Raw genomic sequence first — 15235 nt, 5'->3', positions numbered from 1 at the left:
TTCATTGCTATAGATGAAGAATTACAGGTATGGGACCTGGTGTTTTCCAGATAATGGATCTTTCCATAAGTTGGATCTTCATACCTTAATTCTACTAGAAAATCATATAAACATGAAATAAACCCAATAGGCTGGTGTTGCTTCCAATAAGGATTTATTATATCTTAGTTGGGATCAAGTACAAACTACTGTTTTATTATTATTATACAGAAAAAGGAAATCATTTTTAAAAATTTCGATTATTTGGTTAAAATGGAGTCTATGGGAGATGACCTTTCTCTAATTCAGAACTTTCTGGATAACAGATACAATACATGTACTGGGACTTATGATAATCCTTGCTTACAGTGGTCTCTTAGCCCCTTACTTGCCACAGATTTGGGGGTATGACTCTTATTCTGGCACCCTCACTTTGTGGGTCTCTGCACTTATTTAAAGGAACAGTTCAGTGTAAAAATAAAAACTGGGTAAATAGATAGGCAGTGCAAGATAAAAAATATTTCTAATATAGTCAAAAATGTAATGTATAAAGGCTGGAGTGAGTGGATGTGTAACATAATAGCCAGAACACTACTTCCTGCTTTTCAGCTCTCTAACTCTGAGTTAGTCAGTGACTATAAGGGGGGGCCACATGGGACTTAACTGTTCAGTGAGTTTGTAATTGATCCTCAGCATTCAGTTCAGATCCAAAAGCAACAGTTATGACCCATGTCTCTGGTTACTGCCTGGTAACCAATCAGAGGAAACCAAGAGAGCTGAAAATCAGGAAGTAGTGTTCTGGCTATTATGTTAGACATCCAGTCACTCCAGCCTTCTTTATACATTACATTATATTAGAAACATTTTTTATCTATTTACCCAGTTTTTATCTTTATACTGAACTGTTCCTTTAAATCAGTGTAAGCAGCACAGAGGAAGAACATGGGGATACTTTGTATATGCAGAGCTGCTGTACACAAGGAATTATCCAGTAGCTGAGAACCAGAATGAATGGCATTACTTGATTTTGGGGCAGATACATTGAAATGTTTAATTGGTTTTCTTCCACCACTCACCGGCTTTGCTTTACAGATGACCATGACTCCAAAGATGCGTCGGAGGTGATTGTAAAAGAGACGGACCCAGAGCCTGAGACGGCTCAAAACCAAACCAGGAAGCAGCAGAGGACAAGGTCCAATAGCAAAAAATGCCACAAATACTCCCGTCTGTCCCGACTTAGGAGACGCCGGAAGTTGGATGAGAGCGACCTGAGTGAGGGTTTTGACTCAGACTCAAGTCACGGCTCAGTCAAGGGCAGCGATATCTCAGAGAGCGGCTCAGAAAAGAGCGAGGAAGAGGCAGCGTTCGACATGGAGACTGACTCCGACATGAATAGCCAGGAGTCTCGCTCAGACCTTGAGGACATGGAGGATGATCCATATGAACACAAGGGACTCGGAGACTCAAAAGACACCCTAAAAATCCCAACTGAGGAGCATGATGCAAAGATGGCGGCTTCCACAAAGGCTGAATGCCAGGAAATCCCTGTGAATGGACCCAGCCCTGCCAGCGGTGAGGCCAGTATAGCCAGCAACCTCCAGGCTATGTCTAGCCAAATGTTCCAGAGCAAACGCTCTTTCCGTCTGGCGCCCACATTCACCAACGTCTTGCTGAAACCTGCGGCAGAACCTGCCAACCCCACCTCTGAGGCACCAACACCTCTGGTGAATGGAGATGTGGAGAAGCAAAACTCTGTGGAACAGGGTAAGTATTTCTCAATTAACCCGTGAATTGTGACAGGCAAGCTGTTACTGAATGGTTAATTAAAGGGGTTGTTCGAATTCTACGCAACTTTCTCAATTGGCCTTCATTTTTTCTTTTTTTATAGTTTTTGAATTTTATCTTCTTCTTCTGACCCAGTTTTTGAATGGGGGTCACTGATCCCTTCTTAGGGATGCACCGAATCCGGGTTCAGCCGTTATCAGCAGGATTCGGATTTGGCCGAATCCTTCTGCCGTCCGAACCAAATCCTAATTTGCATATGCGGGGAGGGAAATCGCGTGGCTTTTTGTCACAAAACAAGGAAGTAAAAAGTGTTCCCATTCCCATCCCTAATCTGCATATGCTAATTAGTATTCGGTTCGTAATTTGTATCTAATTTGTTCCCTAGCAACCGGGTTGCTGAAATTGCAAACTGGAGAGCTGCTGAATAAAAAAGCTAAATAACTCAAAACCAGAAATACTAAAAGTTAAAGGGGTGGTTCACCTTTAAGTTAACTTAGTATCTTATAGGATGGCTAATTCAAAGCAGCTGAAAAAATGCCTGGTTGTCATTTATCTTTTATAGTTTGTAAATTATTTGCCGCCGCCTTCTGACTCTTTCCAGTTTTCACTGACCCCATCTAAAAAACAAATGCTTTGTAAGGCTACAAATGTATTGTTTTTGCTACTTTTAATTAATCCTCAGGCCTCCCCTATTCATATTCCAGTCTCTTATTCACATCAGTACATGGTTGCTAGGGTAATTTGGACCCTAGCAACCAGACTGCTGAAATTACAAACTGGAGAGCTGCTTAATAAAAAGCTAAATAACTCAAAAACCACAAATGATAAAAAATGAAAACAAATTGCAAATTGTTGCAGAATTTCCCTCTCTACATCATACTAACAGTTAATTTAAAGGTGAACAACGCCTTTAATGCCGCGTGCCTTTTATCTGATTTGAATGCAGAAGATGGATCAGATTCAGAAGAGAGTATGTTGAGCAGCAAGTCTTGTCGCAATGAGAAAACTCTGCAGGAGCGGCTGGAGATCATCACCAGTGAAGGGCTACTAGTCACTGTCAAGATCTTTCTGGACTGGCTGAGGGCGAACACAGACATTGTGATCATGTGTGCTCAGGTACTGCTGATCCTACGACATAAACACGTCACTGCCATTAGTACATTTTGGGCCTAGGAGGGTCCGACTGATAAACCTGACCATTTTTGAATATTTTCAGAGCTCTCAGAGTCTGTGGAATAGAATGTCGGTGCTTTTAAACCTGTTGCCATCAGCCCCCAAGATACAAGAAGCCGGTAAGCATCAGCGCGTCTATTTAGTACGACCCTAATTTTATTTGGTGGGTCAAGTAGTCGGCGTATGAAAAGATCCACTTACTAATGGCTGCTGAAGTGTGACACCTGTGTAGTTACTAGGGATAAACCGAATCCAGGATTCTGTACGGGATCGGCTTTTTTCTGCACGAATCGGCCGAATCCTTCTGCCCGGGCAAACCAGAGTCCGAATCCTAATTTGCATATGCAAATTAGGGGCGGGATGGAAATCACGTGACTTGTCACCAAACAAGGAAGTAAAGAAAGTTTCCCCCTTCCCCTCCCTAATTTGCATATGCAAATTAGGATTTGGTGCGGAATTTCGGCCTTTTTCAGCAGGATTCGGCCAAATCCTTGTGCCCGGCCAAAGTAGATCCGAATCCTAAATTGCATATGGTTCCCCTTCCCCTCCCTAATTTGCATATTCAAACTAGGATTTGGTTCGGAATTTCAGCCTTTTTCAGCAGGATTGGGCTGAATCCCTCTGCCCGGCCAAACTGGATCTGAATCCTAATTTGCATATGCAAATAAGGGGCAAGATAGAAATTGTGACTTTTTGTCACAAAACAAGGAAGTAAAAAATGTTTTCCCCCTTCTTCTCCCTAATTTGCATATGCAAATTATGATTCAGTTCGGAATTCGGCCAAATCTTTTACGAAGGATTCGGGCGTTAGCCAAATCCAAAATAGTGTATTCGGTGCATCCCTAGTAGTTACGTTCTATCTCATGATCGTTCCTGCTCAGGAATCCCTCTCTGCGATGAAGTGAAGAAGCTCCTGATGGACTCTGAGCTTCCCGACATTAATAGCCACCTGCTGCTTCCAGAGGACTCCGCTCTCAGAAACCTGCCCCCGCTACGGCTGGCGCACCGCAAGATCAACTTTGAGCAGGAGAGGCCGCCGCTGACCGTAATGGAGGAGGTAATGCAAGTGTCCTGCACATCTGCCCGTCTGCTGTTTCATGAGATTATTGAATATAGAGGGAACATATACGTATATGTGCGTTTGTTTGCTTTTGAGAGCTGCTTCTGGATCTGCACAGCACCCTCTGCTTTAACAAACAAGGGAAAGTTGTGCTCACCACTCATTTTTAAAACCCCCCCCTACCCTGGGTAGACCCCCCTCCCTCCTCCCCCCCCAGCCTACCTGCTCCCCGGGCAAATGCCCCTAATTTTTTACTCACCCCTCCGTGGTGATCCTGGCCTCGGAGTTCACGGGCGCCATCTTCTTTCTTCGGTTTTTATCGGTAGTTTCAGTGCATGCGCATTTGGAGTAAATTTCTGGCACCAACCACTGCGCATTCGTCCTGAATATTTTTCGGAAATTTTCATGACTTTCGGCGCATGCGCAGTTTTTCAGGACACAAATTTTACTCCAACTGCGCATGCGCCGAAAATGCCATCAGTACACGAAGATTGCCGTGAACTCCGAGGCCTGAATCTGCACGGAGGGGTGAGTAAAAAATTAGGGGGCAAGTAGGCTGGAGGGAGGGGGGTCTACCCAGGGTAGGGGGGAGGGGTTTATTACGGGTTGAATTCTCATTTAAGACTTTGGGACGTTTTGTGCATACTGCTACTAAAAAATGTCTCCCCCTTTAAATAAAACAGGGATTGTTTGTCCATATATTGCAATATATTTAAGCTGAACAACTACGTCACATCCCATATCTGGCCAGTCCTATGCTCAATTTTATCTGATTCATTAAGAATTCTATTGCTTCATTATACATTTTACACAGGGACTAGGTTTTACCTGCAACTTACTTGCTGCTTTCAAAGTAAAACTCCCAAACTTGGCTGCCCTTTTATTAGACACCAGTGGGATCACCTGACTATAGTTGGGAAGGGTGGGAGCTACAACATGGAGCTGGCTTTTTCTGCTTTTCTGTTCTTTATTATCTTTGGGACCCCTGTATATATATAGTATTGGGGCAAGTTATTTTGTGATGGGTGGATGCACTTTTATCAATGTGAGCAGTGCTTGAGAACCTTCCCTTTCATGTCCCTGGACAATCCCTGTCTGGCAGCCCCAGTGGCAGCAATAAACAGCCAAGTTTCCAATTGAGAGTGTTAGAGAGTTTTTTTTTGCTATTCCTGATACTAGAGGCTATTTTTACAAGTCTTTGTTCCCTAATAATTCCCCGACAGCTGCAGCTTTTCCTAGGAACATGGTTGTGCCAGGCCAGTCTCAGATATGATTGGCAGCTATTGGTTGTATGGAACATGATCCCCCTACTGACATCGATGCTGTTTCCAGCTGAGGGTTTGATGTGAGAAAAGAGGGGCTGCTTAAAGGGATACGGTCATGGAAAAAAATATTTTTTTCAAAACGCATCAGTTAATAGTGCTGCTCCAGCAGAATTCTGCACTGAAATCCATTTCTCAAAAGAGCACAGATTTTCTTATATTTCATTTTGAAATCAGACACGGGGATAGACATATTGTCAGTTTCCCAGCTGCCCCCAGTCATGTGACTTGTGCTCTGATAAACTTCAGTCACTCTTTACTGCTGTACTGCAAGTTAGAGTGATATCACCCCCTCCCTTTCCCTCCAGCAGCCTAACAACAGAACAATGGGAAGGTAACCAGATAACAGCTCCCTAACACAAGATAACAGCTGCCTGGTAGATCTAAGAACAGCACTCAATAGTAAAATCCAAGTCCCAGTAGGAGAAACAACAGGCTGCCAGAAAGCAGTTCCATCCTAAAGTGCTGGCTCTTTCTGAAATCACATGACCAGGCAAAATGACCTGAGATGCACCTACACACCAATATTACAACTAAATACACTTGCTGGTTCAGGAATGACATTTTATATTGTAGAGGGAAGGATTAGCAGATACGCCAGGCGATTGTATAGCAGAACTGTTACTCTTGGCTGCAGCCATATTCAACCTCAAAGCCATATTTTTATGTTTTTTTTTAATTTTTTTTTGCCCCTCAGTCTGTCGCCCGTAGTTGTTACATCCGGAGCTTTGGCCACTTCTTGACTCGGTTACAGGGCAACGTCCTGCAGTTCAACACAGATTTGGGAATCTTCACCAGCATCGCAGAGCCGGGACAGGAGAATATCCTTCATCAGGCTCAGGCTCAGTTCCTCATGGTGAGTGGGATCGAGCGCTGTCCTGCCCAAAAAGGTGTCCCTTTTATTTGCCTCACTGAGAGGTCACGCTGCTTTTGTATTGGCTGTTATAAGCACACAGTACCCCGGCCAATGACTTTATACCATAGATCAGTGGCTCTGGTACTGGCAGCCAATCAGATGCTTGCTTTAAGTAATGTCCTTGCTGCTTGTTCCTGATAGAGTATTAGCTGTAGTTGAAGGAATTGTTCAGTGTGAAAATAAAAACTGGGTAAATAGCCCATGCAAAATAAAAAATGTTTCTAATATAGTTAGTTAGGCAAAAATGTAATGTATAAAGGGTGGGTATCTAACATAATAGTCAGAACACTACTTCCTGCTTTGCAGATTTCTTGGTTGCCACTGATTGGTTACCAGCCAGTAACCAATTAGTCTCTTGAGGGGGAGCCATATGGGCCATAACTGTTGCTTTTGAATCTGAGCTCAATGCTGAGGATCAATTGCAAACTCACTGAATAGTTAGTCTTATAAAAAGTTTAGGAACCCCTCTCAGCCTGCGTAATAATTTACTCCACTTTCAACTAAAAAAGATAACAGTGGTATGTCTTTCATTTCCCAGGAACATCTGAGTACTGGGGTGTTTTCTGAACCAAGATTTTTAGTGAAGCCGTATTCAGTTGTATGGAATTAAATCAAATGTGAAAAACTGGCTGTGCAAAAATGTGGGTACCCTTGTAATTTTGTTAAATTGAATGCATGTAACTGCTCAATACTGATTACTGGCAACTCCAAATTGGTTGGATTAGCTCGTTATGCCTTGAACTTCATAGGCAGGTGTGTCCAATCATGAGAAAAGGTATTTAAGGTGACCAATTGCAAGTTGTGCTTCTGTTTGACTCTCCTCTGAAGAGTGACAGCATAAGATCCTCAAAGCAACTCTCAAAAGATCAGAAAACAAAGATTGTTCAGTATCAGGGTTTAGGGGAAGGCTACAAAAAGCATCTCAGAGGTTTAAACTGTCAGTTACAACTGTAAGGAATGGAATGAGGAAATGGAAGGCCACATGCACAGTTGCTGTAAAACCCAGGTCTGGCAGGCCAAGAAAAATACAGGAGCGACATATGCGGAGGATTGTGAGAATGTTACAGACAAGCCAAAGATCATCTCCAAAGACCTGCAAGAAGATCTTGCTGCAGATGCAGGTGTATCTGTACATCGTTCTACAATTCAGCACAATTTGCACAAAGAACATGTGTATGGCAGGGGGATGAGAAGCCCTTTCTGCACTCACACAAACAGTCGCTTGTTGTATGGAAAAGCTCATTTAGACAAGACACAGTCATTTTGGAACAAAGTGCTTTGGGCTGATGAGACATAACAAAAAGCACTTTGCATGGCGGAAGAAGAACACGGCATTCCAAGAAAAACACCTGCTACCGACTGTCACATTTGGTGGAGGTCCCATCATGCTGTGGGGCTGTGTGGCTAGTTCAGGGGCTGTGTGACTAGTTCAGGGACTACTGGGGCCCTCGTTAAAGTCGAGGGTCGGATGAATTCAACCCAATATCAACAAATTCTTCAGGATAATGTTCAAGCATCAGTCACAAAGTTGAAGTTCCGCTGCAGGGGTTGGATATTCCAACAAGACAATGACCCTAAACTCACTTGGAAATCTACAAAGACATTTATGCAGAGGGACAAGTACAATATTCTGGAGTCCCCCGACTTGAATATCATGGAAAATCTATGGGATGATTTGAAGCAGACTGTCCATGCTCGGCAGCCATCACATTTAACTGAACTGGAGAGATTTTGTATGGACCAATGGTCACAAATAGCCACATCCAGAATCCAGACACTCATCAAAGACTATAGGAGACGTCTAGAGGCTGTTACATTTGTAACTAAGTATTGATGGAATATCTCTGTTGGGGTGCCCACATTTATGCACCTGTCTCATTTTGTTATGATGCATATTGTATATTTTCTGTTAATCCAATGAACTTTGTCACTGCTGAAATACTACTGTTTGCATAAGGAATGTTATATATTAAAAGGAGGTTGCTACTTTGAAAGCTCAGCCAATGCTAAACAGAACTCCAAAAATGAAGAGGTTCCTAAAAGTTTTCATATGTCCCATGTGGGCCCCCCTTATAGTCACTGACTAACTCAGAGTTAGAGAGCTGACACATCCAGTCACTCCAGCCTTTATACATTACATTTTTGCCTAACTAACTATATTAGATACATGTTTTATTTTGCACAGCCTATCTATTTACACAGGTTTTATTTTTATACTGAACTGTTCCTTTAAGGCCTCTGTAAGACTGTATCATTCTAGGACTTTGCATCTGAATCTTTCATCACTGCAGTGACAGGGTTAATACAATGAGATGAGATCAGGTAGGGTCTCTTCCCTGAAACACTACAACCTGCCCCCTGTAATCCCTGCCAGACAAGGGTAAGTTAAGCCTTTCATTACTGCGACGTGACAGCTCTTTTTATATCGGTGAGCGAGAGGCAGATTTAGAGTGATGGCAGCAACTGGCATGGCGAATAGCTCCGCTAACTTCCGATGGGAAGTGGAACAAAATCCCTTGGGTATTTATAAGCCTCACACATCCCCCCAACATGGTTGTGACTGCCAAAGTTCATTGTGATCTCCTGTGTCTCTATTTCTCAGGCCCAGGAGGAGGCTCGAAGGAACCGGCTCATGAGAGATATGGCGCAGCTGAGACTGCAGGTATGTAAATGATTCCATGGGATGATGGGACTGCTGCTAACACTCTAAATCAGGGATCCCCCAACCAGTAACTCGTGAGTAACATGTTGATCTACAACCCCTTGGATGTTGCTCTCTGTGGCCTCAAAGCAGGAGTTTATTATTGAATTCCAGGCTTGGAGGTCATGCTGTTGTTGCTCCCCAACTCCTTTTAATCTGAATGTTGCTCACTGGTTCAAAAGCTTGGGGATCCCTGCTCTAGTAGCTAGAAATGTTGTACATGATGTTTTGTGCTTCTGTACCAGCCCAAGGCAACCACAGCCCTTTAGCAGTAAAGATCTGTGTCTCCAAAGATGCCCCAGTAGCTCCCCATCTTCTTTTCTGCTGATTCACTGCACATGCTCTGTGCTGCTGTCACTTACTGAGCTTAGGGACCCACTCACAATATACAGTACACATAGAATAGAAATGTCACAATATAAGGCTGATTAGTAATTAATACACATAATTACTACATGGCAGCACAGAAACCAGTGCAATTAGCATCAGAATTGAATAATCAGCAAACCTGTAGCATCAGCTTATATTACAGCCAGGGAAGCTCATTTTCTGCTGGATAATTAGTGACGAGCCCTAAGCTTAGCTTCTCAACAGCCAATCAGAGCCCACTGAGCATGTGAGTGTCACAGACACTTTCCAAGATGGTGACCCCCTGTGACAAGTTTGAAGTCCTGGATCATTGCTGCTATTGACAAGCTCAAACTTTAGCCTCCTGCAATAAGTTCACTATATAAAATATGCCATTTTTAGCCACATTTAGTTTTAGGGTTTAGTTCTCCTTTAAAGGGGTGCTTCACCTTTAAGTTAACATTTAGTTTGTTATAGATTTGCTAATTCTAAGCAACATTTCCATTGACCTTCATGTTTTCTTTATACGTTTTTGAATTATTTGCCTTCTTTTGAGCTTTCAAATGGGAGTCACTGACCCCATCTAAGAAAATCTAAATGCTCTGTAAGGCTACAAATGTATTGTTATTGTTACTTGTTATGCCTCGTCTTTCTATTCAGGCCTCTCCTGTTCATATTCCAGTGTCTTGTTCAAATCAATGCACGGTTGCTATGGTACTTTTGACCCTAGCAACCAGATAACTTGCAAACTGGAGAGCTGCTGAATAAAAAGCTAAATAAGTCAAAAACCACAAATAATAAAAAATGAAAACCAATTGCAAATTGTCTCGGAATATCCCTCTCTACTTCATACTAAAATGGAAATAAAGGTGAACAACCCCTTTAAGTAAATTAACTCCCATCTGTGATTTTCTACCACCAGCTGGAGGTGTCACAGCTAGAGGGCACCCTGCAGCAGCCCAAGTCTCAGTCGGCCATGTCACCTTACCTTGTTCCTGACACCCAAGCGCTCTGCCAACACCTGGGCATCATCAGGCAGCTAGCCACCAGCGGCCGCTTCATTCTTATTATACCTCGCACAGGTACTGACATGTCACTGCTTCCTAAGCACTTTCATTCTGTGAACTTCAATATCTATAAAATACATTGTACAACTAATCTGTAACAAGGATTAGGTTCTCTTTAACTCGGACTTCTCTTCTTCCCCCCCCCTCCAGTTATAGATGGTCTGGACTTCCTAAAGAAGGAAAACGCAGGTGCCAGGGATGGAATCCGTTACTTGGAGGCGGAATTTAAGAAAGGAAACCGGTATATAGTCAACTAAATTATATAAGGGATAATGTACCCCCTACTGTAAATGATAAGGATATTAGAAGTCACTGAGGGGTTGTTTTGTGACCATATAAAGACACAAGGCTGCAGGCTGAGTTATACAGGGAACTCTGAGTATCACTCATGTATTATAAGGGATAATGTATCCCCTACTGTAAATGATAAGGATATTAGAAGTCACTGAGGGCTTGTTCTGTGACCATATAAAGGCACAAGGCTGCAGGCTGAGTTATACAGGGAACTCTGAGTATCACTCATGTATTATAAGGGGTAATGTACCCCCTACTGTAAATGATAAGGATATTAGAAGTCACTGAGGGGTTGTTCTGTGATCATATAAAGGCACAAGGCTGCAGGCTGAGTTATACAGGGAACTCTGAGTATCACTCATGTATTATAAGGGATAATGTACCCCCTACTGTAAATGATAAGGATATTAGAAGTCACTGAGGGGTTGTTCTGTGACCATATAAAGGCACAAGGCTGCAGGCTGAGTTATACAGGGAACTCTGAGTATCACTCATGTATTATAAGGGATAATGTACCCCCTACTGTAAATGATAAGGATATTAGAAGTCACTGAGGGGTTGTTCTGTGACCATATAAAGGCACAAGGCTGCAGGCTGAGTTATACAGGGAACTCTGAGTATCACTCGTATTATAAGGAATAAAGTTAAGGGACTAGTTGAGGGAATAGTTTATAACATTATATTCTTACAATAAATAACTTTCCATGACCCATGTGCAGCAAAGTGAAAGGACTAAGCACCGTTATATAGTGAATAATGTACCTGCTATTGTAAAATATATAGTGAATAAAGTACCCCCTCTTGTAAAATATAAGGATATTATAAGTTACCGAGGAGTTTCATGACCATATAAAAGTACGAGGCTGAAGGCCGAGTGTTTTTATACAGGTCATGGAACTCCGAGGTAACTTCTAATATCCTCATATTTTACAACTGGGGGGACTTTATTTATTATAATACACAAGTTTCAGTGAGTCATGTGACAGAAATGACATCAGAACTCACCGTTTATAACTGATGACATCAGAACTCACCGTTTATAAGGATATAATTTACAGGATATTCATGGCTTTTGTGTATTATAATAATATTATTTATATAAGTCAAGGGGGATGACCATATAAAGTACAAGGATGACGGCTGGTGTTTCTATACAGGTCATGGAACTCCAAGGTGACCTTTAATATTCTCATATTTTACAACCGGGGGGGGGGTACATTATTGGGCTCCAGTTATCTCTGTCAGTGCGGTGTTCTCCATGTTTCCAGTTGCTGATAATCTCGTTTATGCTGCAGGTATATTCGCTGCCAGAGAGAAACTGGGAAGAGCTACGAGAAAAACAAGCTGAAGAGGCAGGACACCGATGCATGGTAAGGGATTGGCTGCTGCTGCCTTTTATCATCCCATGGACATGCAATGGTGCCTTTGTCTGTATATGCAATGGTGCCTTTATCTGTATATGCAATGGTGCCTTTGTCTGTATATGCAATGGTGCCTTTATCTGTATATGCAATGGTGCCTTTATCTGTATATGCAACGGCACATTTGTCTGTATATACAACGGCACATTTGTCTGTATACTCCTCAGCTAGTGAGTGGCAGCTCTGAGAGACTGGTCTGACCCCACTGTACTTGCCACAAACAGGTTATGGTACTCACAGCTTTCTGTCTCCCTGTTCTATATGGAACCTCTACTCCTACTTGATCATGGGAAGGAGAACAGCCCCGGAGCAGGAAGCTCTGTACTTGGGGATATCAGATTCATTATCAAGGGGACATTTTCTTGCATTTACTCACATAGAGATGCTACACCTGGGGGGCATTGCTCATGTAAAGAAGGTGCAGACCTTAATATTCCCCCAGTAGCTCCCCAACATTTCAGCTGATTCCCAGCACATGCTATGGGCTGATGTCCCCTGAGTTAGGACTGACTCACAATATACAGTATATATACAATAAGAATGAGCATGTGCATTGCCACTGGCACACAAAGATGGCTGCCTTTAGCTGTCTCTTGCCTTTAGCTGTCTCTTGCCTTTAGCTGTCTCTCGCTTAACTGCTGCTCCTGTCTCCCACAGGCACCTCTATAAGATCTTGGACAGCTGCAAACAGCTCACTGTATCCCAGGGGAGCAACGAGGAGGATACAGCAGGAATGGTCACCATCATAACTGGCTTCCACCTTAATGACCCCCACAGCTTCTCCCCCGCAATGCAGGTCACTAACATATCTGTCTCTTTCTGTCTCATTCATGTTCTGTTACTTACAAGGGTCTCTTTCTTCCCACTCACTTCATGGGCAGGTTTAATCCAGATACAGGGATCAGACTCCCAGCAGGGGCGGTAGGACTAATACAGTAAAGGAATAGGAGGGAGAGTGAAAGGGAACATAAGGAAGTGATACTTTACAGAAAGGGGAATAGATACAGGGAACAGACTCCCAGCAGGGGTGGTAGGACTAATACAGTAAAGGAATAGGAGGGAGAGTGAAAGGGAACATAAGGAAGTGATACTTTACAGAAAGGGGGATAGATACAGGGAACAGACTCCCAGCAGGGGTGGTAGGACTAACACAGTAAAGGAATAGGAGGGAGAGTGAAAGGGAACATAAGGAAGTGATACTTTACAGAAAGGGGGATAGAGACAGGGAACAGACTCCCAGCAGGGGTGGTAGGACTAATACAGTAAAGGAATAGGAGGGAGAGTGAAAGGGAACATATAAGTTGCTGTAGTACAAATAACAAAGTCGTGTCCTTACAGACGGCTCTGCAGACAGCTTCGAGCTCTAACATAGAGATAAAGAACGTGCTGGAGTTCTACAAGCAGTGGAAGGAGATGGGCTGAGTGTGGGGAGTCACAGGTGCTGGAGAAGCTTCTGCTCCGTCTCTCACTCACTGTGGCCTCCGAGATCCAAAACGGCGACTCTTGGGAATCAAAGAAAACAACACACAACATTGGTGGCAGCAACCAATCAAAACCAGCGAAAAATAAAGTAAAAACACATGTTCTCTGTCTCTCTTGCACAAAACCTGCTGCTTCCCCACCTGAAACGGCGTGGGCTGTGATGTCAGAGGAAAGGAGGAGGAGCCTGCCACCGGGGCTGGAGGGATGGTCTTGGCCTTCTACTGTATGGGACCATCCATCTTCCACTTCCCCCTCGGCTCATTGGACCGGACCATAAATAATCTTTCCTTTTGTGTTAAGTGTGGTGACAGGAAAGAGTAACCCCCCCCCCTTAACCCTTTGATTGCCCCCTGTACCTGCTTCTTTTCCCTTTTGCGATCCAAATATTGCCCTATCTGCCCCCTCTCCATCCTGCTCCCTATCCCAACCTTCCTTTCATTCCCCCCTGTTTTCTTTCATTCTTGTCCAAGGCTATTCAGTGCTATAGAGTGGAACTGTGAGGAGAGTGAGAATAAAGAAAACAGTGCTATTTTATTTATCACCTTTGTCTTTCTTTCATTTTAGCCCTGAAATACTAGAGAAGAGCAATTTAATAGGGGAGAGAGATGCCGAGACTAATGGATATGGCAGGAGAGAGATGCTGAGAATACAGGGGAAAGATGCGCAGGTTTAGGATACGGGGGAAAGATCAGAGGCTGAAGATACGGGGGAAAGATGCGGAGGCTGGTGGATATGGAAGGAGAAAAAATGGTAGGCTGATAGATATTGGCAGGACAGAGATGTGGAGGCTGATGGATATGGAAGGAGAGAGATGTGGAGGCTGATAGATATTGGCAGGACAGAGATGTGGAGGCTGATGGATATGGAAGGAGAGAGATGTGGAGGCTGATGGATATGGAAGGAGAGAGATGTGGAGGCTGATGGATATTGGGAGACAGATGCAGAGGCTGATAGATATTGGCAGGACAGAGATGCGGAGGCTGATGGATATTGGTTGGAGAGAGATGTGGAGTCTGATGGATATGGAAGGAGAGAGATGTGGAGTCTGATGGATATGGAAGGAGAGAGATGTGGAGTCTGATGGATATGGAAGGAGAGAGATGTGGAGGCTGATGGATATTGGTTGGAGAGAGATGTGGAGGCTGATGGATATGGAAGGAGAGAGATGTGGAGTCTGATGGATATGGAAGGAGAGAGATGTGGAGTCTGATGGATATTGGTTGGAGAGAGATGTGGAGGCTGATTGATATGGAAGGAGAGAGATGTGGAGGCTGATGGATATTGGTTGGAGAGAGATGTGGAGGCTGATGGATATGGAAGGAGAGAGATGTGGAGTCTGATGGATATGGAAGGAGAGAGATGTGGAGTCTGATGGATATGGAAGGAGAGAGATGTGGAGGCTGATTGATATGGAAGGAGAGAGATGTGGAGGCTGATGGATATTGGTGGGAGAGAGATGATGAGGCTGATGGATATGGAAGGAGAGAGATGTGGAGGCTGATGGATATGGAAGGAGAGAGATGTGGAGGCTGATGGATATTGGGAGACAGATGCAGAGGCTGATAGATATTGGCAAGACAGAGATGCGGAGGCTGATGGATATTGGTTGGAGAGAGATGTGGAGGCTGATGGATATGGAAGGAGAGAGATGTGGAGTCTGATGGATATGGAAGGAGAGAGATGTGGA

At 43.5% G+C, this 15235-nt stretch overlaps 1 protein-coding gene across 1 annotated transcript in view; it reads left to right on the top strand.

Moving 5' to 3' along the window:
- smg5.L (SMG5 nonsense mediated mRNA decay factor L homeolog) overlaps window positions 1–14082 on the top strand; it is a 34046-nt gene extending 19964 nt beyond the window's left edge. The window contains exons 12-22 of the mRNA XM_018231679.2: window positions 1072–1743; window positions 2711–2880; window positions 2981–3056; window positions 3819–3994; window positions 6017–6175; window positions 8838–8897; window positions 10207–10366; window positions 10502–10592; window positions 11941–12015; window positions 12724–12862; window positions 13405–14082. Coding sequence (XP_018087168.1) covers window positions 1072–1743; window positions 2711–2880; window positions 2981–3056; window positions 3819–3994; window positions 6017–6175; window positions 8838–8897; window positions 10207–10366; window positions 10502–10592; window positions 11941–12015; window positions 12724–12862; window positions 13405–13488 — 1862 coding nt within the window. The 3' untranslated portion in view covers window positions 13489–14082. The remainder of the gene's footprint in view (window positions 1–1071; window positions 1744–2710; window positions 2881–2980; window positions 3057–3818; window positions 3995–6016; window positions 6176–8837; window positions 8898–10206; window positions 10367–10501; window positions 10593–11940; window positions 12016–12723; window positions 12863–13404) is intronic.
- The last annotated feature ends 1153 nt before the right edge of the window (window positions 14083–15235 follow it).

This window comes from Xenopus laevis, chromosome 8L (genome assembly GCF_017654675.1).
Source record: "Xenopus laevis strain J_2021 chromosome 8L, Xenopus_laevis_v10.1, whole genome shotgun sequence".
Taxonomy (NCBI): Eukaryota; Metazoa; Chordata; class Amphibia; order Anura; family Pipidae; genus Xenopus; species Xenopus laevis.
The sequence above is the reverse complement of the archived record's forward strand: the minus strand, read 5'-3'. Positions and strand labels throughout refer to the sequence as shown.